The sequence below is a fragment of the Sorex fumeus genome, unplaced genomic scaffold (genome assembly GCF_029834395.1).
Source record: "Sorex fumeus unplaced genomic scaffold, SorFum_2.1 ptg000043l, whole genome shotgun sequence".
NCBI classification, from domain to species: domain Eukaryota; kingdom Metazoa; phylum Chordata; class Mammalia; order Eulipotyphla; family Soricidae; genus Sorex; species Sorex fumeus.
Genome location: NW_026606100.1, coordinates 5,857,570 through 5,882,305, shown reverse-complemented (window position 1 = coordinate 5,882,305; position 24,736 = coordinate 5,857,570). Strand labels below are relative to the sequence as shown.

Sequence of the window (24,736 nt, the reverse complement as noted above, 5' to 3'; positions counted from 1 at the left end):
TCTTGCACTGTCCTCAGGACTTCGGACAGGGCAGTGGATGCAAGAGCCAAGGGTTAGTCCCCTCGAAGAGCCCTTACGCTGCTGGACCCCTCTGCCTACTTGCTTTTTCTTCACTCTCTGTCGGTGTTGTGAAGTTAACCCACTCTCTGAGGTGGGTTAACTTCTGGCCAACTAAATAGCTGACTCCCTGCCCATCCCGTTTCAGAAAGCTGGAGGTCTCATGATTACAGAGGGAGGAAGATAGGGTATAGACAGGCCATGCTATTCTTCAATCAAGCGCTCCTGCCAACCAACAAAAGACTCTGAAATATATCTCAGCCCCCAAGTTTCTTCTCTGCAGTCAAGAAGGCTCTGATAGAACTTCAGTGAGTCTAATAATTCCCTAGCTTCAAGAGTGAAAGCTGAAAAATTCCACAAGAACACCAAGTTAGGCATAAAAATATAGTGATCAGACAACGTGGTTATTAGGCATATATTTACAGTGTGCTAGAGATTGGGCTATTGAGCTGAATGCTTTGTGCAGACGTATTAACAGAGAGCGCCTTATCTCAGCCCTATAATTTCTTTTACAAGCAATCTCAAATAGAGAAAATAATTCTATCATTTCAAAAAGTATAATTAGAGACAAACAACTGGTTATGAATTGCTCTGTAAACAAACAAACTATTAAACTCAAAAGTAAGCATTTATTTGATGTTGCCTAGAATCAGTAGCCGTGCGGTTTAGCAGCTGATAGGATTGGAAAGAATCTTATTTCTACTCTGGCCTCTTATGAGAATCACAAATTGTACCTCTTTCTTTCTTTCTTTTTTTCTTTCTTTCTTTCTTTCTCTCTTTCTCTCTTTCTTTCTTTCTCTTTCTTTTTCTCTCTTTCTTCCCTCCTTCTCTCCTTCCCTCCTTCTCTCCTTTCCTCCTTCTTTCCTTCCCTCCTTCATTCCTTCATTCCTTCCCTCCCTCCCTCCTTCCCTCCCTCCCTCCCTCCCTCCCTTCCTCCCTCCCTCCTTCCTTCCTTTCTTCCTTCCTTCTTTCCTTCCTTCCTTGGGATGGGCTCCCCTGAGTACTCCAGGCTCTGCGCTCAGAAATTACTCCCGGAGGGTACTCAGGGAAACATATGGGATGCCGGGAATCAAACCTGGGATGGCCACGTGCAAGGCAATTGTCTTACCCACTGTACTGGTCCCACAAGTTGTACCTTTTTCTCCATTTCCTTAGACCAAGTATCTATAGATCACTCCACTGCTTTATTCTTGATGCTTAGGTATAGTATTCCTAGCCCTCATGTCACACATAATGTAGAAACTTCAGCAGTTTATTTAGCAAAGGTCATTGTTGAAGTTTTGTGCCCAAAGGTCCCTGACAGACATCCAAAACTTTCTAGTTGAAGTCAGTAATTATTTACCAGGATCTGTTGGAGAACAAAGCAGAGAGAAGCAAAAAGTTGGGGAGAGGAAATCACTAATCTGTGTACCTAAGAACAATATTATTTTTTCTTAGCATATTTGTAATATCATTGAGCAACAAAAATAAATAAAACCTTTTACATTAGAAGGCATCTTAAGACTCAGAGACTCCAAGTGGAAAAAGTAATTGATCTTTGGGGCCGAGACAATACAAATCCAAGTAGAGAGCAAAGGGGGTTCTTCAACTTCCATCACTGGTGAGTTCTTTTTATTTATTTTTGGGGAGAGGCACACCCAGCTGTGTTAGGGCCTACTCCTGGTTTTGTGTTCAAGTATCACTCCTGACAGACTCAGGAAACCATATGGGATGCATGGCATGGGATAGAAGTCAGGAACTCTGGAATCAGCTAGAGCACTTTGCTACACCATATAAAGACTACATTAGGCTGGAGTGATAGCATAGTGGGGTGGGCGTTTGCCTTGCACACAGCTGACCTGGGTTCAATTCCCAGCATCCCATATGGTCCCTTGAGCACCTCCAGGAATAATTCCTGAGTGCATGAGCCAGGAGTAACCTCTATGCATCACCGGGTGTGACCCAAAAAAGCAAAAAAAAAAAAAAAAAATTAAACTATTCAAATTCTTGGCACCAGGGAGATAGGGCTGACGGGCTGACTTGAATGTGTCACCTGCCAGGAGTGACCCCGAGCACCAAACCCCAAAATAAATAAAATATTTGAGTGTCTCCAGTGCACATGATATCACTCCTCTGTAATGTCCAGTCAGTAGCCAGGCTGATCAGAGTGGTCTTGGATTCTGGGGTAGGGCAGAACCAAACAGTTATTCTAGTTTAGAGGGAATGAGAGCAAGTCCAGTGACTGGGAGGAAAGTAGCTTCCTCTTCCACAAAAGGCTTACATTTCACCCAACAGTTAGCAAACAGATGTTCAACACGTCTGGCATAAAAAGTGGAATATGAAGGAGATTGACATAAAGATTTCCACTAGGAGGGAACTTGGAGGCAGCAAAGAGCAACAAGGAGAAAGAGATTAAGACCAAGAGCTTCCCATTGCCTCTTTTGCAAACCACAACACCCAAAAGGAAAGAGAGAACAAAAGGGAATGCCCTGCCACAAAGGCAGGGGGAGATGGGGGACTTAGGGGATGGGAGGGGTTCTGGGATCCATGGTGGTGGAAAATGGGCACTGGTGGAGGGATGGGTATTTGATCATTGTATAATTGAAACCCAAGCACAAAAATTTGTAAGTCTACAACTGTACCTCATGGTGTTTCACTAATAAAAATTAAAAAAAAAAAAAAAGACCAAGAGCTTCCAATCCCTGAACACTTTAGTTTGAGCTTCAAAGCCAGGGCGAGGTTCTGTCTTGCAGTTAGACTACTTTTTATTTAAATCTGTGAAACAAAAATTATGATGCCTTCTTCACATGGTTGGGATGAAGATTAAAATAGGAGAATAGGTACAGTAGAGAATTTAGTTTTATTTGTTTTGTTTAGTTCTGGGACCACACCAGCAATACTCCTGGTGCTGTACTCAGGAGTCACTCCTGGTGGTATTTGGGGAACCATAAGGGATGCTGGGGGTCAAATCCGGATCATCTGCATGCAAGGCACATACCTCACCCACTGTACTATCTCTCTAGCTCCACAGTAGAGAATTTAGAAGCTGGTGGTGAGCTGCCACTAATAGTAGCTATTCCTGTTATTTCACGGCATATTTTTTGGCCCAGGGAGCCAGGAAATTGATCCCTAAGGTACTGACTGGAACCTACGTGATGAGAACACTTTTCTTCCGGCTGAACACCATCTCAATAAAAACAGGTTATGCTGAATACTCTTCATTTCCTAGTTGTAATGTTAATTTTCTCATGTTTTTATTTTACTTTGCTTTATTTGGGGTCGTTTTCACCTGTTCCCAAGACTTACTCCTGGCTCTGCACTCAAAAATCACTCCTGCTGGGCCTCAGGTGACCATGTGTGGTGGCAGGAAATGAACACATGCAAGGCAAGCACCCTACCGCTGTACGATTGCTCCAGGCCCTGTGTTTTAACTGATGATTTTACCCTTCTGATGAATAAAGTGACCCTCAGATTTGGTTTGGTTTTGGAGTTTGGGCCCCATCCAGTGGTGTTGGAGGGCTCTCCTGGTGGCTACTGGGAACTGATCATGCAGTGCCAGGTATTGAACCCTGGGCTGCTGCATGCAAAACATGTACTTGGTCTGTTAAGCGATCTTCATGACTACTTTCATAGGTCTTTAGTAGAACCAAAGTGCTCAGGGCTTACTCCTGGCTCTGTACTCAGAGATCACTCCTGATAGGGTTCTGGGGACCATCTGTGGTACTGATGATTGAACCCTGGTTAGCTGCATGACAAGCGCCCCATCCACCGAACTATCACTCTGGGCCCATTTTTTTATGCCTTTTTTAAAAAAAAAAAAACTTTTATGATTTATTTTTGTCTTTTGGGTCACACCTGGCGGTGCTCAGGGATTACTCCTGACTCTGCACTCAGAGTCATTCCTGTTATTCCTGGCAGTGCTTAGGGAACCATATGGAATGCCAGGGATCGAACCGGGGTCAGCTGCATGCAAGGAGAACGCCCTCCCCACTGTACTATCATTCCAGCCCCTGGCCGTTATTTTTAACATTTGACTTGGTGAGGTTCTCTTAAGTGAAAGCACAACTTCTCATTTATAAGACACTCTGATAGAGCTCTTATCTGTACTCCACCCCCTTCCCTCTCAGCTTGGGGGTGGTGAAAAAGTCAGGAGATTCTGATGTGTATCATTAAACAGTTTAGTGGTGAGGAGATAAAGAGTGATAACAGCAGTATGCTTGATAAGGTTCTGGAAAGAAATGTGCAGACTATAAAATGGAGATTACTCTGAGGAAAAAGGGATTGGTGGAGACAAAGCAGAAAATATAGAAAAATTATGTGGCAAAGTGAGTACAAAAGGAATCTGAAGATAAAAGAAACAGAGGCTGGAGTGGTAGTACAGTCTGTAGAGCATTTGCTTTGCATGCGGCCCACCCGGGTTCAATTCTGGCATCCCACATGGTCCCCTGAGCAATGCCAGGGGTGATTCCTAATTGTCTGCCATGGAGGCAGGGGGAGGGTTGGAAAGAGGGGGTCTACTGGGGACATTGGTGGTGGAGAATGTGCACTGGTGGAGGGATGGGTGTTTGATCATTGTATGATTGAAACTCAAACATGAAGCTTGTAACTTATCTCATGATGATTCAATAAAAAAAAAAAGTGATTCCTGAGTGCAGAGCCAGGTAGTAACCCCTGAGCATCGCCAGGTATGACCCTTTGTATCACTTGTATCACTTGTCATCCCGTTGCTCATCGATTTGCTGGAGCGGGTGCCAGTAACATCTCCATTTGTCCCTATCACATGCTATTGTAGCCCAGTGGTATCTGCTCGCTCCAGGAACACGAAGAGCCTCAAACCGATCGTTCAGGGTCTTGACAAAGAAGTCTGACCATCTCATAGGTGGGTGGCCAGGCGTTCTTTTGACGTTTCATGAAATCCGGTCAGTAACGGCTAATCCAGCGGTCATCTCCAAATTGCATTACGTGTCTGGCCCATCTGATTTTGGATGCCTTCGCAAACGAGGCAGTGTCCCTGATCCTCGATCATAGACGGAGGTCAGAACTCTGGATCCCTTTTATCGCTTGAGTGAAGCATGATACTCGAAGGATAGCTCTTTCAATTTCTCTTTGGGAGACCCAAATAGCGCTCTCATCCTGTTTTCATAGGGACCAGTTCTCTTCTTCAGGTGTGACCCCAAAAGCCAATAAATAAATAAAATTTTAAAAAAAGAAGAAGATAAAGGAAACTCATAACATCATAGGATAGGTGGGAGTGGTATAATGGGCTAGTAATAAGGTTGATATTTGTTTAGCAAAGGCAATAACCATATATCTGGGCTGATTATGGGTGCCTAAAAAGATTACGGCTAAGGATACACACACTTTCACTGTGAGAAAGATTAAAATTATCTCTGTACTTCCTTCTTGTTATAGAAGTAAAAGATCTTTAGATGGAACACCTTAAGGAAACAAATGGTGTAGCCCAAAAAATACCTTCCTATTACCCAGGTAATCACTGATTCCACTGGAAGTGTTCTCTAGAGAGTTGCAGTAAGACTGAGACTTGCTCATAAAGCAACACAGATCTGAGGAAAATTGCAGCTTCTTTGTTCCTATAATCAATTTAAACTTCTTTATAAATCTCGGTAAAGGCAAGAGAGGGGCATTCATTTTGCTAAAAGAATCTTTGTCTAGCATCAAATTGTTATTTTTCCCTCCTATGTTTTCTTTAAAAATGTTATGCTTTTTGCTTTCATGGTAAGAGCTTGTGTTGTAAATAGTGTGAGTTAAGACTCAAGATAAAATTTCCCCTCAATAAATGTGTGATTCTATTTCTATGCTGTTATGTGTCACTAATCTATTATGCTAATATTATACTACCTCAATTACTTTGGATTTATAAAGTAAGTCTAAAGGTTATTTAGTCTAGTAGTTTTCTTTTAAAAAACATTTTACTTCTGGGGCTGGACACATAGTACAGTGGTAAAGCCCTTGCCTTACATTCTGTTGGCCTGTATTTGATCCCCAGCTACAATCTCCTGAGCCTATCAGCAGTGAGCCCTGAACACAGAGCCAGGAATAATCGCTGAGCATCACCAGGTGTTCCCCCACCTCAGAAAAAAAAAATAGCTCTAATACTTTCGATGTTCAGGATTCTTCAACTGTTGACTCTATTTTTTTTCATTCTCCCACATTCATGGAATGATTAATTAGATAAAGAGGGGGTACAATGCTTTAAGGAGGTAGAAGGCTTGAAAATGACCACATCGAAGTGCTCTCTGTAAGAATCACTCCAGCTGCCTTAGTCTCAGGATGTTTGTCTATATTTGCTCTCTGAACTAACAAGGCTGCCAGTTGTTCCCAGTTTGTTTCCTGATTTCAAAGATGCATCTTAGAAACTTCCGTGAGCCATTTTCTCGAGAAAACTGTGATTTTAAATTAAATTTTTATTAAGCAGTTTAATTTGCACATATTTTGCCAGGTGGTAATAGCCTATGTTTCCAAATTATTCGTGGAGTATTAATGAAATATTTCACTTATTAGTGGGCTGGAGTGATAGCACAGTGGGTAGGGCATTTCCCTTGCACGTGGCCAACCTGGTCGACCCGAGTTCAATTCCTACTCCCCTCTCGGAGAGCCCAGCAAGCTACCGAGAGTATCTCGCCTGCACGGCAAAGTCTGGCAAGCTACCTGTGACGTATTCCATATGCCAAACACAGTAACAAGTCTCATGACAGAGACGTTACGGGGCCCACTCGAGCAAAATCGATGAACAACAAGAGGACAGTGCTATAGACAGTGCAGTTAAAATTTCTTAATACAGTGATACCAATAAGTGGGTGGTTGTTTAATATAGTGGGAAAATCATCTGTCAGAAGTTTTTAGTCCCATAAAAATTTATCCCTACTGTAATTAAGAAGTCTGTTGGATATTACAAAATGTCAAGTCTTACAAACCACGTTTTCTCACATTTTCTGTGAAGCCAAAAGACAGGTACCACTTAGCTAGGTTCTCAGATCGGAATGTCACCAAGTCATCTCCAAAGTGAGAGCCAAGCTAAGTGTTCAACTGGTGGCTCAATTAGGGAAAAAAATCTGCCTCAAAGCTCAGTGGTGTTGGCAGAATTCACTGCTTTTCTGTTATAGGACTGAGCGCTTTAGCTTTCTGCTGTGGCCTGGAAGCTGACTTCAGCTTCTCCAGGGTACCATGGTTTTCTGCCATGTGGCTTTTGCCCTAGGCAGAAGGAGCTTCTGGCGGGAGGATGTAAGTGACTCCACTCACCAGCCTGCATCTTAGGTTGTGTGGTGAAGTCATGAGTCAAGGCCCATCATATGGCTGTATCCTGGTGAGAAGCAAGTCATAGGTCCGGATACCCACACCAAAGGATTGTACAAAGACAAGAGCCATGGAAGACTAGACCAACAAATGGACATCTTAGAATCATCATTAGCAGCTGTGCATGTGTTTGCTCATCACTAAATCACCAGTGCCCTGAAACAGTGTCAGACATAGCTGGTGACTGAATGAAGCAATGTTGCAGATAGTCTTCCTTGGAAAATGTGTTCCTAGTCCCTCACCCCCACCCCTCAAATCCTTAATTCACTTTTTGGTTTTATATATGATATATTTTGATGTATAAAATATTACATTTTAATAATATTCTGTCTAGAATATATATAGGTATCATTGTATTAAGAAATGATTTTAATGATTTTTAATGATTTAATGATATTCTGTCTAAAATATATATATATATATATATATTGCTTTTTGGGTCACACCCAGTGATGCTCAGGGGTTACTCCTGGCTTTGCACTCAGGAATTACTCCTGGTGGTGCTCAGGGGACCATATGGGATGCTGGGAATCGAACCCGGGTCGGCCGCGTGCAAGGCAAATGCCCTACCCTCTGTGCTATCACTCCAGCCCCTAGAATCTATATTTTTTTAAACAACTGAAATTACATATATTTTTTTATTTTATTTTGCTTTTTGGGTCACACCTGGCGATACACAGGGGTTACTCCTGACTCTGTACTCAGGAATTACTCCTGGTGGTTCTCAGGGGACCATATAGGATGCTGGGAATTGAACCCAGGTCAGCTGCGTGCAAGGCAAATGCTCTACCCGCTGTGCTATCACTCCAGCCCCTAGAATCTATATTCTTAAATGTGGATTATCCCCATGTGGAGTAACTGAATGGTGGGCAGAGTTGGGGGTGAAGTGCATAAAAAAATGGCAAGAGCAAAAGTTTCTAAACACAAAACGAGCAAAAATTAATTTAAAAAACAATTGCTTAAGAAATCCAAGGTGTTTCTCACTGTTTGGGAACAGTTTTTCCCCAATTTGCCCAGTAATGTTGCACACTGGGTCCGGGCACACGTGGGGCAAAGGATGAAGGGCACTCGGAGAAACAAACCACTCCGGGAGACAGCTGATGGCCATTGACTTTATCACCAAATACACACATGTTTTATAGAGGGTCTCGGCTTAAGAGGATGGTCCAATCACATGACCAATCACCTTTCCAAGTCTGCTTTGCCCAGGCCCAATCCCAAATAGGGCTAGATGCTGCAGTTAGGAGTGACTTGCTAGATGACTCGACAGTTCTTGGGAGGGGGGGCGGGGGTTGGGTGAGACTCAAGACTGGATACCTGGTGCTTGTCAAATGTACCCAGACACTCCCTACTGGGTCACTATGCAGCGACAGATCTTATCTGCTCTGGCGCCTGTTGCCTTGCTCCACATGTCACAACATTCTTTGGATTTCTTTGGTGGAAGGGATCATGAGTAGGAAAAGCTTAAGAAGGCATGATCTATAAGACCAAGAACTAAAGGAGAGTGGTAACATAGATGTAGTGGACCGCCTTTCTTCTCTAATCTTTCCTAGTGCTTAGTTATATTAAATCGCTATGTACCAGTATCTGAGCCCAGTATCTGAGCTCTCTATTCTATTTCATTTCTCATTCTCTTCTTTCTTAATCACATACTTAATATTTTGATTGTTTGGTTTGGGGGATTTGGGTTTTGGTTTTTAACTTTTTTTTAACTGGGGTTCGGTGACTTACAATACTGCTAATAAGAGTTTCCCATGTGTATGATTCCAGCACCACACTCATCACTGTGCCCACCTCCCAAATCACATGCTTCAACAAATCATAGCTCTCTAGCACAGCAAAGCCAAGAAGTTACTGTTGGACTAAATAAGTTGAATAATTAGAACATGGTCTTCTAGAGTGTTAAAACAGATTTCAAATTACAGAGTCTCTAATAAAACTAAAGCTTGTTTTAGTTTTATACAGCACTATGTGAGTCTAATGAGAGGAATCTCTTCTGCACAGTCACTGAATTCTTCTATCCTATAATTCTATTTCTTCTTTCTCCTCTTCCTCTCCTTCTCTTTATCTTACTCCTCCTCCTTCCTCCTTCCTCTTTCTCCTCTTCTTCCTCCTTTACTTCTTTTTCTTCCTCCTCCCTTCCCTTTCCCCTTCTCCTCTTCTTTCCCTCCCCCTCCTCTTTTCTTCACCTCTTCCTCCCCCTCCTGAGATTAAACCAGGGTTAGTCACAGGCAGAGCAAGCTCCTTTAACCCATGTGCTATCTCTTGTGCCTCTCTGTCCTGAAGTTCTGCCACCCCTTGAGTGATGTCATGGTCTGTGTACTTACAGCATCTCTTCACTTATATCTATTCTTCTAGAAAGGAGTGGTAGAAATGTTTTGAAAGTGCCTTTTACCTGAGCTAATGAAATAGAATTCACACATATTACTTTTTTCTTCTCACACCTCTTTCAGACAAAGTCACTAAGGAAAATGTTTTCAAACAAGGTGCATGTATTAGGCTAAAATATGAGAATGTCTGTTATTTAAAAAGGAGAATGGGGGGCCTGAAGTGATGTTCAGCAGGTAGAGCACATACCTTGCACATGACTGACGCAGATTTGATCTCTGGCATCCCATATGGTCTACCCAGCACCACCAGGAATAATTCCTTAGTGTAGAGCCAGTAGTAACCCCTGAGTATTACGAGGGGTAGTCCAAAACCCAAAAATAATTTTTTAAAAAATGAAAAATAAAAGGAGAATGGGTACCAAAGACAACTTTGCCCCAGCCCAATATTCATAGTTGCAAATAATCATATGTAACAGGAAAATCTTAATAATCTTGCCTTGTAAAAATACAAACTTTCAGATTTGGCAGTAAAATCTAAATGTGACCTCACTTTTCTTTTCTTTTTAGATGGCCAATTACCCATGTGCCAGGTAGCATTCTATGACAATCTTGAATGCCAAGAGGAAGCCACTGGACAGCAAACTCTTCCGAGATCCTAACTGGACTGTTTGGTAACTTGGAAAAGAAGAGAAAAGAATCAGAACTATGGCAAGAACAAACAGAGCGCCTTCTGCCTCCCCTCCAGACGGGGGCTGGGGCTGGATGATTGTGGCTGGTTGTTTCCTTGTCACCATCTGCACCCGAGCAGTTACCAGGTAGGTGGGAACTAACTCTGCTTTATTAAGGTGATAGGGCATGTTGTCTTTTTCTCCCTAAGAATGCTTCATTTTAATTCTGAACATATTATGGTGAAAATTCATGTGTTTATGTAGGGGTGTGTGTGTGTGTGTGTGTGTGTGTGTGTGTGTGTGTGTGTGTGTATGAGTTTCCTTTATCTGCTCACATACATTTTCTTTGTAAAGTAGGTGGGATTTATTTTTGTTTTGACAATTAGGAGTCTTGCCTAGTGGTTTCTTCTGTGATATCTGACATAAACCTGAAGTATCAGGACAATTTTATACTAAATATTGTAACTATTCCAGCCATTTGTTTTCAGAAGAAGCTCATCCCAGAAAGGAAAAACATGTAAAACCCAAATACTTAAAAACCTCTTGAATCACCAGATACCATTGCATGTTTAAAACCTAGAATTTATTTTGCTTTGTTTTGTATTTAGCTATGAATGTGGGGGCTATGCAGAAGGAGAGAGATATAGTGTGATTTTAGGGCATATGTCATACTTTCTTGCTGTCTCCTTTTTTTAATTCAAGGATGCAGTACTATAAAAAAAAAAAAAAAGGATGGAGACTGGAGCGATAGCACAGAGGGTAGGGCATTTGCTTTGCATGTGGCCAAGCCAGGTTTGATTCCCAGCATCTTATATGGTCCCCTGAGCACCACCAGTAGTAATTCCTAAGTTGCAAAGTCAGGAGTAACCCCTGTACATTGCCGGATGTGACCCAAAAAGCAAAAAAATAATAATAACAAATAAAATTAAAAGGATGTGGTACTAATTATGCATGGACTACATGGATATATATTGAAATTCATTCTTACATTTTAATTTAGAATAAACTTGTTCCTGAAATATGCATGGACCAGTTCTTCTAAATTCTTTCAAATCAAACTCTTTGTTGCTCATCTCTGGCAGCAAAAGAAATTAATTTGTGCAAATAACTTTATTTGATAACATTGTCACCAAATGCATGAATGTTTCCCCCATGAAATCTGTATAATGCTCATATATTAAATATAATATATATTACATTAAAAATATAGAACTGAGGAAAGAAGCAGGATGTTTGTTTCTGTTATAATAAGTACTAGTTGAGTATGTTTCACAATCAACTATAAGTTGTTTAAAATAGTATTACTGGTAGGAAGTCTGATTTTTCTCCATTTATATTATGACTCTTGAAATCTGGGGGTAGAGAGGTTAGTGAGATAATAAGAATCTCTTTTATCTTGGTTCTTACCTGTGGAATGTTCTATCATTCTCATGATGAGACCATTTTGGAAGTGAGCTCAGTGCCTTATGAGCACTGCTGGAATCCAGGAAAGAGGCTACCTGTAGTTGCCAGCAGAAGTTACTGGGAGAGATTGGGTAGAGGAAATCTGAGCAGAATAAGGTGAGAGGAGGGAAGTGTGATGATGTAACTAGCATCAAAATTTAAATATAATGAGCCAGCAGGCAGTCCAGAGAACTGGGAAGGGGGAAGAGGAGAGCGGCCTGCAGGGAACGTGCCAGCGTAGAGCATCAGTTCATTCTTTCACCCCTACTTTGGTTGAGAAATACTTGGCACCCATCACTGGGTAACTTTTATAACTAGATGGTTTGATTTGTACATATTGTGAAAGAATTTTTTAAATTGATTCAGCTAATTTTATTATTAGCAAAGAAATGTTAATATTCTTATATAAGTAAGTAAGTAAGGCCCTCCCGTTGATCATCGATTTGCTCGAGCGGGCCCAGTAACGTCTCCATTGGAGACTTTGTTGTTACTGTGTCTGGCATATCGAATACTCTCGGTAGCTTGCCGGGCTCTCCGAGAGGGGCGGAGGAATCGAACTTGGTTCGGCCATGTTGGCTGCGTGTAAGGCAGACGCCCTACCCGCTGTGCTATAGACACAGTTAAAGGAAAAGAAAGAAAAACCTCCTGTGATGAGATATCTGACAATTTAGCCTCTCCTACTTAGCGTATCATGTAGACTGTGTGAGCTAAAATCATCCTGTGAGCATCACATCTCAAGTACTTAACTTCCAACCAGAAGTCTGTACCTTCTTACCACCTGCCTTTTATTTTTCCCTTTCCCTGTCAACCACTGGTCTGATCCCTTTCACTGTGCATTTTGTTTTTTGGCTTGTTTGAGATCCCACATCTGAGTGAGGTGATACCTTACCTGTCTTTCTTTGTCGGACTTATTGTACATAGTGTAAGTCCTTCAAATTCCATGTTGCAAATGGTAACATTATGTTATCTGTGGGGGGTGGGCTTCCAAGTAGTGCTCATGTTCACTTAGGGCCATTCTTGGTGATACTCTCATCCAACCAGACTGGATGGTTCAGTGCCCGAGTCTGGCAGTGGTTCAGCTCAGGCCTGCCCAGAAGTGCTGGAGCACAGCAGGACCACCCTAGTGGTGTTCAAGGTCATACAGTGCTGGGAAAAGAGCCTCGGGCCCATGCATACAAGATATGCACCCTGACACCTGTGCTATATCCCACTACCCCTCATTTTTTGTTTTGTTTTGTTTTGTTTTTAGGCCACACCCAGCTGTGCTCAAGGCTTACTCATAGCTCTTTACTCAGGGATCACTCCTGGCAGGTTCAGGAGACCATATAGGGTTCCTGAGGATTGGACCTGGGTCCAGCTGTGTGCAAGGCAAATGCCACACCTGCTGTGCTATGTCTCACCCTACCCTTCAATTTCTATGTCTGAATAGTATTCTATTATATGTGTATGTGTGGGGACATATATGTAAGTATGTACAAAGGATCTATTCATCCATAGAAGGACATAGAGCTTGTTCCCAGGTTTGACTATTGTAAATAATGCTTTTATAAATGTGGAAGTACAGATATACTTATAGCACTGCCCTGTATGTACTTAATGGTATTGTAAATTTATGTCAATTGCTTCTAAGAAAATCTATGTAGAAGTGTATTCACACAGTTTCAGACCTGTGTTTTTCAATGTTTGAATGTATAATGATCAACACCTGAAACCTATATAATGATAAAACAATGTAACTTCAACTTAAAATTTTTTAACTCATGCTATTTGATCTTTCATAAGAGCTTCTCTAGGGCAGTGATCTTCATATCCACTTAGCTTGAGTAGCCCTCTAATGATGAACTCTTATCCTATAGGATGATCTAATGGAAACTTCTAGTTTTCTATTTATGAATATAGCAATGTATGATTAAAAAGCAACTAAAACCCATTAAGGCTGGAACTGATGAAGCCAAAACTTTAAGCTCTTACTCAATTCCATGTCATGCTCATTAGCTCATTATTTAATTATATATATGTATGTATGTATATATGCATATATAATCGGTCATATATACATATCCTATATCCTATAACCAATCATGTATTTATGTATATATGTACACATAATATATATAATATCTTCACCTTATTTTTCAGATGCATCTCAATTTTTTTTGTGGAGTTTCAGACATACTTCTCTCAGGATTATGCACAAACAGCATGGATCCATTCCATTGTAGACTGTGTGACTATGCTCTGTGGTGAGTTTCACTTAACCAGGAATATGTAATTACTTTACATGCCAGTAACCTCCAACTGCCTTCAATTACCAGTTTTTATAAGTTGCAGAGCAATATAATATTGACTAAGATTATGCATTTGAAAAAGAAGATTGATCCTACTGTTAGTCCATCTCAACCAGATTTTCTCTTGGAATGAATAATTTTGGCTGATATCAGATGGAGCAGCTAATTAATATGCTCAAAAGAACATATACCATTTGGTTCTTCCATATCAAAAAAGGACGATGGAATCATAGGAATTGTTCTGATTTTAGAAGTAGTTAATCATATAGTATTTGCTTAGCTTATTTTCCAAATGCTATGGTTCCCTAACCCTGAATATGCAGAGTCAAGAAGGATATGGAAGGAGAGGCTGATAAAACACCAAGGCAGACATAGGCTGCCAAAACGCAGAAAAACAAAAATGATTGTCTGTACTTTTAATGCTCATACGCTGGCATCTGCTGCATCCATTGAAGACCTTATGGTACAAGCGCGAAAGATCAAGTATGACATCATTGGTCTGACCGAAACGAGAAGACATCAATCCCATCATGCTGTTTTCGACACTGGAGAAGAACTGTTCCTTGGAACATGTGATAAAAGAGGCATCGGTGGTGTCGGTATCCTTGTCAACACAAACGTAGTCACGAGCATTGATTCATTCGAATGCCTAACAACCCGAATCGGATGATTACACTTGAGTAAATGTGGCTCACTACCGGCAGTTTCTATCTTTGTTATCTATGCACCAACATCCAGTTATGGTGAAAGAGAAACTGAGAAATTCTACATGGAGCTGGAGAAGTTCTATAAAGAAGATCACACCTTCTACAAGATCATTGTCGGTGATTTTAATGCCAAGATAGGACCAAGAAGATCAGTCGATGAACTCCACATCAGAATCCATGGCCTGGAATGGAACGAACAGGGTGACAGACTGTCTGAGTTCATCATGTCAACCAAAACCTTCCATGGTAACTCACAATTCCAAAAGACTGAATGTAAACGTTGGACATGGGAGTCTCCCGATGGACGGTTCCACAATGAAATAGACCACATCATATTCAATTGGCGGTTTTGCCTAACCGATGTTGCTGTTGTCCCAAAATTCCAAACGGGATCAGACTACCGTCTTCTTTGTGCAAAATTCTACCTCACAGAACGAGGAGAAAAGAATGCAAGGTTTAAGAAGAGGACTCCCAGAACAACCACCAACCGGGAGCTCTTTGGCTCTATTGCGGCAACATGGGAAGATGCCGTCATTGACAACATTGATGAGGAATACGATCGAATAATTCAGCACCTCCATGATTGTGCAAGGAATGCCAAGAGAGAGATAACCACAAAAAACCGTCTTTCTTCGAACACTCTTGAACTTATTCACCAACGTGGCTTGGCACATGCCTCAGGCAACCACAAGCGAACATCCGAACTGGCAAAACAGTGCAGAGAAGCCATCAAGGATGACCTCAAAAACAGGAGAGCAGCAGTACTGGTAGATGCAGCAGAAGCTAGGAAAAACATTCGTAATGCCCGCCTGTCCTTCACCAACTACAAAACCAAGATGACTGCCCTCCGACATCATGATGGATCTATCACATCTTCCAGAAGGGCAATGGAGAAGATTATTCATGACTTCTACTCAGATCTCTTTAATAGCCACATCCACTTGCCCACATACCACATACCACATGATGGATATGTCGTTCCCAATGTTCTCCCTTCCGAAATCCAACATGCCATCTCGTCGGTAAAGAAACAAAGAGCACCTGGCCCAGACAAGATCAGACCTGAACACCTGAAGAACTTACCATCAGTACTCATCAATACATTGGCTCGACTCTTCACACGCTACCTGTCTGAATGCAAGGTTCCATCCCAATGGAAAACCAGCAGGACTGTACTACTATACAAGAAAGGAGACATCCACGACATTGGCAACTATCGCCCAATCTGCCTATTGTCTGTCATCTACAAACTATTCACTCGAGTCGTCCTGAATAGGATTAGCAGAACACTAGATGAAGGACAACCATGTGAACAAGCTGGATTCCGAAAAGGATTCAGTACCATCGACCATATCCACACAATAACCAAGCTCATTGAGGTATCTCGGGAGTTCAAGATGCCGCTCTGTCTAACGTTCATTGATTTTAAAAAAGGCCTTTGATTCTGTTGAGACGGAAGTGGTCATGGAAGCCCTAGCCAATCAGGGCGTACAAACTCAATACATCAGGATCCTTCGTGAGCTCTATTGCGGATTCACTACCAAGATCTCACCATTCTACAAAGAAGTAATCATCCATATCAAGAGAGGGGTTCGGCAGGGTGATACCATTTCACCAAAACTTTTCAGTGCCACCCTCGAGAACATCATGTGACGACTGGAATGGGAAAACATGGGAGTGAAGGTAGATGGTCGGCAACTACACCACCTCCGCTTTGCTGATGACATCGTTCTAATAACACCAAACATCAGCCAAGCGACACAAATGCTGAACGACTTTGACCGTGAATGTGGAAAGGTCGGACTACAGCTGAATCTTACGAAGACAATGTTTATGAGAAACAGCCTTGTTCCTGATGCTCCATTCGCTCTCAACAGAACCACCATCTCCGAATGCAACAGTTATATATACCTAGGTCGAGAAATCAACATGATGAATGACCTGGCACCTGAGTTGCGCAGGAGGAAGAGAGCGGCTTGGAATGCCTTCAAGAGCATTGAAGAAATAACTAAAAGGACAAAGAACCTCCAACTACGAGCACATCTCTTTGATTCCACTATTCTTCCTGCATTAACATATGCCTCAGAGACCTGGACCCTACGAAAACAGGATGAGAACGCTATTCGGGTCTCTCAAAGAGGAATCGAAAGAACTATGCTTGGAATATCACGATTCACTCAAATGAGAGATAGAATCCGGAGTTCTGATCTTCGTCAACGCTCAAGAATCAGGGACGCTGTCTCATTTGCCAAGACATCAAAAATCAGATGGGCTGGACACGTAATGAGGTTTACAGACAACCGCTGGACTAGAGCCATTACTGATTGGATTCCACGGGACATCAAAAGATCACGTGGACGCCCACCTATAAGATGGTCAGACTTCTTCGTCAAGACCCTAAATGATCGGTTTGAGGCTCTGCATATTCCTAGAACGAACAGATACCATTGGGCTACGCTAGCACGCAACCGGGATGAATGGAGACATTACTGGCACCCGCTCGAATAAATCGATGAATAACGGGGATTAAGTGATAAGTGATAAGTGATGGTTCCCTAATTATCCAGTCCTATAACCAGTCACTGCATAGCAGTGATTTCTGTCCAAGTAATCTTTTTTTTTTTTTTTTTTTTTTTTTACTTTTTGGCTCATACCCGGCAATGCTCAGGGGTTACTCCTGGCTTTTCACTCAGGAATGACTGCTGGCGGTACTTGGGGGACCATATGGGATGCTGAGAGTCAAACTCAAGGCAAGCAACTCCTGCTGCTGTACTATCACTCCAGCCCTGTATCCAAATAAGTCTAAAACAGTACCAGTAAATGCATTACCTCCCAAAACTTGTTTTCACACTGTTCCCTTCCCCAAAAGGGTACAAAATTTGATTCATGAGTTTCTTCATTTTTCATGAGTAAATCATTCTTAGACAAGGACTGGGCAAAGAAAAGATGGTGCAGTCATGAAATAAACTCATTCACCATGGCTGTCATTTCACCCATACAACCCCAGAGTTTGCAATTTAGAGTTTGTAGTGTTTCCAGACACTCCCATTTCATCTATATAGTAGAGGGAAACTATCCTTGGGATTTTAACTTCTATTAATTTTTCAAATCAAACTTATTCATGTCTTAGATTCTGAGGCTAGTCCTGTTCAAATAATGTATTTGAAGATTATACTCATTTAATCCTTTCATTTAAGTGAATTCTGTATTTTAGAAAGTGCATTTCTTTGTGCACAACTTGGTAGGAAAGGGAAATGCTGAATTCTGCAGGAGACTATAAATAATGGCATCTGATTCCGTTCTAGGTACCGATTCTTATTTATTTTTAGAAAAAAACTGTGCATATTTAGGAATCACTTGAATCATGTCCTGTGTTTGGAGGCATTGAAGATGAAGACTAGGTCTAAAAGCAGGTTTTATGAGCAGGTTAGGTTGGCTCTTTTTCTTGATAACACTATGTACCCCCTTCCTTTTTTTTTTTTTTTTGTTTTACCAGCAAGACAGTCCGTTGGTTTTCAGGGTCACATGATCAGTAACAGCCATTGCATGGACACCTCATGAGAATCATGGAATCATGTTTGTATTTTAGGTGACTCGTTTCCCTCCTGTTATCTTTTGCTCTTCATAGGAGGCCTTGAGCTAAGCAGGGTCACGTTAAGTGCCACCTATTTCAGTTCTGTACAAGGACTTGAGGCCTTTTGTACCCGATTATCATCCACCAACCTGTTCATCTGGGAACATTAGTGGGGCTCACAGAATCACATCTAGGACCCTCTTTGGAGATATACAACCTTTTGATGAATAGAGAAGAAAACATTTTTGAGTTCAATAGGCATATTCCATATTTTCTGGGCTTTGAACTTCTCATCCATAGGTTTCCCAAAGGTCAAGGCAGGGCCAGGTAGTTTGTTTAGTATCTTCTCAGTGGCCCTTTTGTGGTACATGTTGTCCTACAAGGCTACCCACTTTCTTCTCCACCATTCGACTCTCATGACATTTAATTACATCAAACATACAAAGCATACCACTAGGCAAGTGGCTTGTAGTTTAAATCAGAAGTTCATTGGTGATTTACAGAAACACTTGGGGTGGGAGGAGAACTAAGCCAAAGAAAAAGACCCAGAATAAGATCCAGCTTTACTCTGTTATTTCCATGTGACTATGGACAAGTCATTTCCTCTACCCTCAGTTTTTCAAATCTGTAAAAAGAACAGCACAGGTTCAGTGCTATGAAGGTCAATCATTTCCTGTTCTACATACCACATCACAGACTTTCGCAGTGCCCTCACGGCCTCTCTGTTAAACTTCTTTATTATTGTTTTGAAGCGCCACTTGGGAGTGTGGTCAGTAACCATCTATCCTGCCAAGTGGGAATCATGCTGGGTGGCTTGCTGGCATCTACTGGTCTCATCCTGGGTTCATTTGCTACCAGTCTGAAGCATCTCTACCTCACACTGGGAGTCCTTACAGGTAAGGGCACTTTCTGCTCCTTCTCTCACCCCAGGCCATCCATTGGGTGGTTGCCAGAATGGTGACTCCTAAAATGGGGGGGGGGGGGGGCGTTGCCTTTTTGGTCACACCCAGCAATGCTCAGGGGTTACTCCTGGCTCTGCACTCAGGAATCACCTCTGGCGGTGCTCGGGGACCATATAAGATGCTGGGAATCAAACCCGGGTTGGCCGCGTGCAAGGCAATTGCCCTAACCGCTGTGCTGTCGCTCTAGCCCCTAAAATAGTCATTTTGTTAGATAAAATTTAGCTGACCTAGTTTATGTCGATCTACCTAGCAATTAGACAAAAGAGCTAGAAGTGCAATCGATTGTGCTACTGTAATAAAAATGCAAAACCACTTTAAAAAATAAGCCTCATGGTAAAAGTAACTGCTGATTTTCCCTTTGGTGGCAGTCTGGCAGAAATTTTGTTCTCAGAGGCAGCGAGAGTCAGGACAATGTAAATTTTCAGCAATGATTATTCTCCCAACATTTTTGCCAAGACATTAAAACTTACCTGTGGTCACAACAGACCTCAATGGCTGTAGGCATCAGTCATTGTCCAGCTAGGAAGGTGTCATCATTTTAAACAGAAAACCCTTTATTGTGGCCATTCTGATGCAACATGTTCTCAGTGTTACAGAAAGAAGTATGCTTCATTCTGTTGATGCTGAAGCTTTAGCCCAGGGTCTCACACAGGCAAGGCAGGTGCTCTGCCTCTGAGCCACAGTCCTGACCCTAAAAAACTAGAATAGCTATGCATTTCATAAATTGCAGGTAGGAGGATTGCGTAGGGTCAGGGTGGCCTTGGTTGGTGGAACCCACATGGGAGTTTGATCGAATTCTGAGGTGTGAATCTCTGTTTCAGCAGTGCCATCAGGGGTGGGTGGAATATTATCTCCTATTGAGTCCATGCATTCAGCTTCATGATGTAGCTTTGTGTAACCCAAAGGGTCACGCTGCTGGGATCTCCATCATCCCCATTCACCAGAGACTCTCCTTTAGCACTGAGACACTTACATCAGGGAGGCCACAGTCCAGCAGGTTGGGATCTTGGTCATCCTGCACTGCCTGTGGGACAGGAGCTGAAGGTCATTCTCCTTTTCCTTTCATGGTGTTTTTTGTTTGTTTGTTTGTTTTGTTTTGTTTTGTTTTGCTTTGCTTTTGGGTCACACCCAGCAATGCACAGGGGCCATTCCTGACTCTTCACTCAGGATTTACTCCTGGTGGTGCTCAGGAGACCATATGGGATGCTGGGAATAAAACCCGGGTTGGCCGCGTGCAAGGCAAATGCCCTACCCGCTGTGCTATTGCTCCAGCCCCCATGGTGTTTTAAGTCCCACAAATCCCAGGCTTAAAGCCCTTCCTATTTTCTTGACTCAAAAGGAAATGGAGTGATTTTTCAGACTTTTTGCTGACTTTAAGAAGGCTTCTAGGTGACTGCATATATTTGCTCTGTTCAAATATAAAACTTAAAACTCACACTTTGTTACCCAGTGATGTGAAATTACTCTGGAACTTTCATGCGGTTACATGTGTTATTTAAGCTACACTTCCAGAATGGCCCAGACTATTAAATTGTGTCTTCAGTGGCAATAAAGGATTGAAGTTAGCAATTCGCTGGATATTTTAAATTTAAAACAGGTTTGAATGGGTAAGTCCATTTCATAGGTCAGCCTTATTTTGATTTTCTTGTTAATTTAAATTAGTTTATCTAATAGTTTTGAAGGTCTTCTTTTCATTTCAAGAAATCCTGTTTCCTTAAGAGTTTTCTTCCCAGGGCTGAAATGATAGTAGGTTGCTTACCTTGCATGCGGCCGACCCAGGGGTTTGATCCCTGGCACCCCATATGGACCCCCAAACACAGAAGCAGGAGTAAGTCCTGAGCATTGCCAGGTGTGACCCCAAAGACAAAAAAAATGTTTTCATTCCAAGAGGCAAGTCATGTGTATGCCACAGTTTAAATATTGGATGGCTGGTGAGAGGAGACTTATTTTCAACTTAATATTAAAAAGTTTGATAAGGGTTCACTAAAAGGCCCAGTTCACTTAAATCCAAGCTGTTTCATTCTGAGAGATTTCTTTGGTTTGGGGCCACACCAGGTGGTTCAGGGCTTCAGGCTCTGCACTCAGGGATCATTCTTGATAGCCTTCAGGGGACCATATGTGGTGCAGGGGATTGTACCCTGGTTGGTCACATGCAAGGCAAGCCTGTTATTCACTGTACTATCTCTCTGTCGTCAGCTGAGAAATTTCTTTCCTTGTTGGCTCCTATCCCAGCACCTTATTTTTGGGATTTCTCTTTATTTCTAGGTCTTGGATTTGCACTCTGTTATTCTCCAGCTATCGCCATGGTTGGCAAGTATTTCAGCCGACGGAAAGCCCTTGCCTATGGGATCGCCATGTCGGGAAGTGGCATTGGCACCTTCATCTTGGCCCCAGTGGTTCAGCTCCTCATTGAACAATTTTCCTGGCGAGGAGCGCTCCTCATCCTCGGTGGCTTTGTTTTGAATCTCTGTGTTTGTGGGGCCTTGATGCGACCGATTACTCTTAAAGAGGACCATACAAATTCAGAGCAGAACCATGTGGATCGAACTCAGAAACAAGACTGCAAGCAGGCATCGCCCTGTCCAAATTTGACCAAAGAATGGATGCAGACCTGCCTTTGCACTTCTTTGCAGCAGGAATACAGCTTTTTGCTGATGCCGGACTTTGTTGTATTAGCCGTCTCAGTTCTGTTTATGGCGTATGGTTGCAGCCCTCTCTTTGTATACTTGGTGCCTTATGCTCTGAGTGTCGGTGTGAGTCACCAGCAAGCTGCTTTTCTGATGTCCATACTTGGTGTGATTGACATTATTGGCAATATCACATTTGGATGGCTGACAGACAGAAGGTAAAATGGATTTCCTACCAGGCACCAACCAAACTGAGTTTTTCCCCCACCCCTTTGTCCTGTAGGATTCCTAGGTCTGAATGTTAGCACATCTTTAATATCTGAAGGCAGCTGTCTTGCTAGTTCTTCTTGCTAGGAATTGGTAAACGTTCTTTATAGACAGAGAATAAACGTTTTGGGCTTCATGGGCCATATTCTCACCATTCTTCAGCTCTGCTTTTGTAACACAAGGGAGCCATGACAATATGTGACATGACTTCTTTTGTGGACACTAAAATTGGAATTTCTCATAATTTTTCACGTCACAGCATAGCATTATTCTTTTATATTTTCTCTTACCATTCAAAAAGTAGAAAAACCTTCTTAGTTAATTGGTGATGGAAAAAATAGGTGGAGGGGCAGATTTGGACATGTTTGCCAACCTCTGTTCTAAGAGTTTTGGGTTGTAGATAAACCTAATTTGTTGGAAACCTAGGGCAACTACAAGTTCTGGTGACAGTTTAATTTCAGATGGTCAAGTCCATCTCCAGGTAAGACAACTGCTGGTAGGTGTTGTGGTCATAGTTTCTTTTGAACAACCCCCAGAGTCTGGCTGGTGATGGAGAGGGAAGCAGATGTAGTTCAGGGGGGAGGATTCATGCAGTAATAACAGTAGGGGATGATGTCCCCATACTTGTGTTTGACAGTGCAAGTAGAAAATACTTTCTGTGAAGAACTTCAAGACTAGAAACTAAATTTTTCAGAAACAGTAATTTATTCATCTAATCTGTATCTATTTGGATCGAAGGAAAATACTTTCTGTGAAGAACTTCAAGACTAGAAACTAAATTTTTCAGAAACAGTAATTTATTCATCTAATCTGTATCTATTTGGATCGAAGGAAATTGTTACTCAATTGGTCATTAGTCATGATCCAGCTTCTGGTCTCCAATGCTATGAATTTAATATTTAAAATCAATTCCACACTTTTAATGGTCACAGGAGAAGAAGAAGAGCAAGAGTATCTCTCTCTCTGTGATCAGTTAGTTAGAAGCCTGGTCTGATTAAGGGATTTCCAGTCTGGGATATCCCAGCCCTAAGCTTTGGTGCTGGTTTTATCCCTTGTGATCCCTGTAACAGGGAAAGCCACTTAACCCTTGGATTTTCATAGGCCTTCGGTAAAATGAGTGAGTGCAATATTTTTTTATCCATCTCATAGCATTTTTTTGGAGGGGGTGGGGTGGAGGTGGGGAGTGGGCCACACCTGGCGATGCTCAGGAGTTACCTCCTGGCTCTGCATTCAAAATCACTCCTGACAGTGCTAAGGAGACCATATGGGATGCTGAGGATCAAACCTGGGTCTGTCGCATGCAAGGCACGTGCCTTACCCACTGTACCATCACTCTGGCTCCTCTCATAGCATTTCGTGATGGATTATGGGAAAATGTAAAGGATAAACTCCTGGTGCAGGCATTGTACAGAATCTTAAAAGCAATTAGTATTATATATGGGCTTGGAATGACTGAGGGGGAAATATAATGAAACTACTATGGGAGAGATTTTGAAATAAGATGTGGTCATAGTACAGGACCTTCATCATCTCAGGCCAACCATTTTTTTTTAACTCACTGTTATTTCCTTCCTTAATAAAACATAAGCAAAGGACAGAGTCTTTTTTGTTTTTTTGGGTTTTGGGCCACACCCAGTGGTTCTCGGGGTTTACTCCTGGCTGTACACTCAGGATCACTTTTGGCAGGAGCAGGGAACCACACGTGGTACAGGGGATCACCCACATGCAAAGCAAGTGCTCCAACCACTGTATTATCACCCTGGCCCTGATAATTTTACCCTAACTATTGTATGTTTATGTAAAACACTGAGGTGTGTTATTTATTTTTAAGTCGCCATGAAATTACAAAGAAATGGAGTTGCTGGGTCAAATGGAAGCTGAATTCCTAATATTTTTAGAAATGTCCATATTGTTTTCCAGAAAGACTGAATCAGTCAACATTCCCACCAGCAGTGAAAGAGAGTCCCTCTCTCCCTGTACCCATGCTGACACTATTCTTTCTTATGCTAACACTGGTTATTCTTATACTTTTTGATGCGTGACAGGCTTTGTGGTGTGAGATGATTATCTCATTGTTGTTTTGATTTATATCTCCCTGATGATTGAAATGCAGAACATTTTTTCAAATGCCTTTTTGATTAGCCATTTTGATTATATGCCTACTATATAGCCACCTGGATTACTGAATATTTATAATGTGCCTCTGTAACCTGTAACCTGAAAGCATCTAACATGATAGCTTTCTAGAAAATATTAGTCTTGGCATTCTGAAGATTACTTTACAACTATTATGTAGGTAACCTTCCCATTTTACAGCTAAAGAAATCAAGGTCATTTACAAAATAATTAGTAACTAGTAATAACTAGTAAGGGAGAAAACTGGACCAAAACTGGACTGTGTGTAATTTCAGAGTGTTTATTTTCTATCACACCATACTTCTTGGGGAGGTTAGTTCTTGAATTTCCTTACATAACAGAAAGACAGACAGATAGCATAAGTGACATACAATGGGGGATGAT

The 24,736-nt window shown here is 41.9% G+C and overlaps 1 protein-coding gene across 1 annotated transcript in view; it reads left to right on the top strand.

The window, feature by feature from the left end:
* The first annotated feature begins 290 nt into the window (after positions 1–290).
* The window catches only part of SLC16A12 (solute carrier family 16 member 12), a 32,723-nt gene continuing 8,277 nt past the window's right edge, over positions 291–24,736 (top strand). Inside the window, 6 exon segments of the mRNA XM_056120599.1 lie at positions 291–426; positions 10,248–10,354; positions 10,357–10,495; positions 13,931–14,034; positions 19,113–19,256; positions 21,588–22,167. Coding sequence (XP_055976574.1) covers positions 10,294–10,354; positions 10,357–10,495; positions 13,931–14,034; positions 19,113–19,256; positions 21,588–22,167 — 1,028 coding nt within the window. The 5' untranslated portion in view covers positions 291–426; positions 10,248–10,293.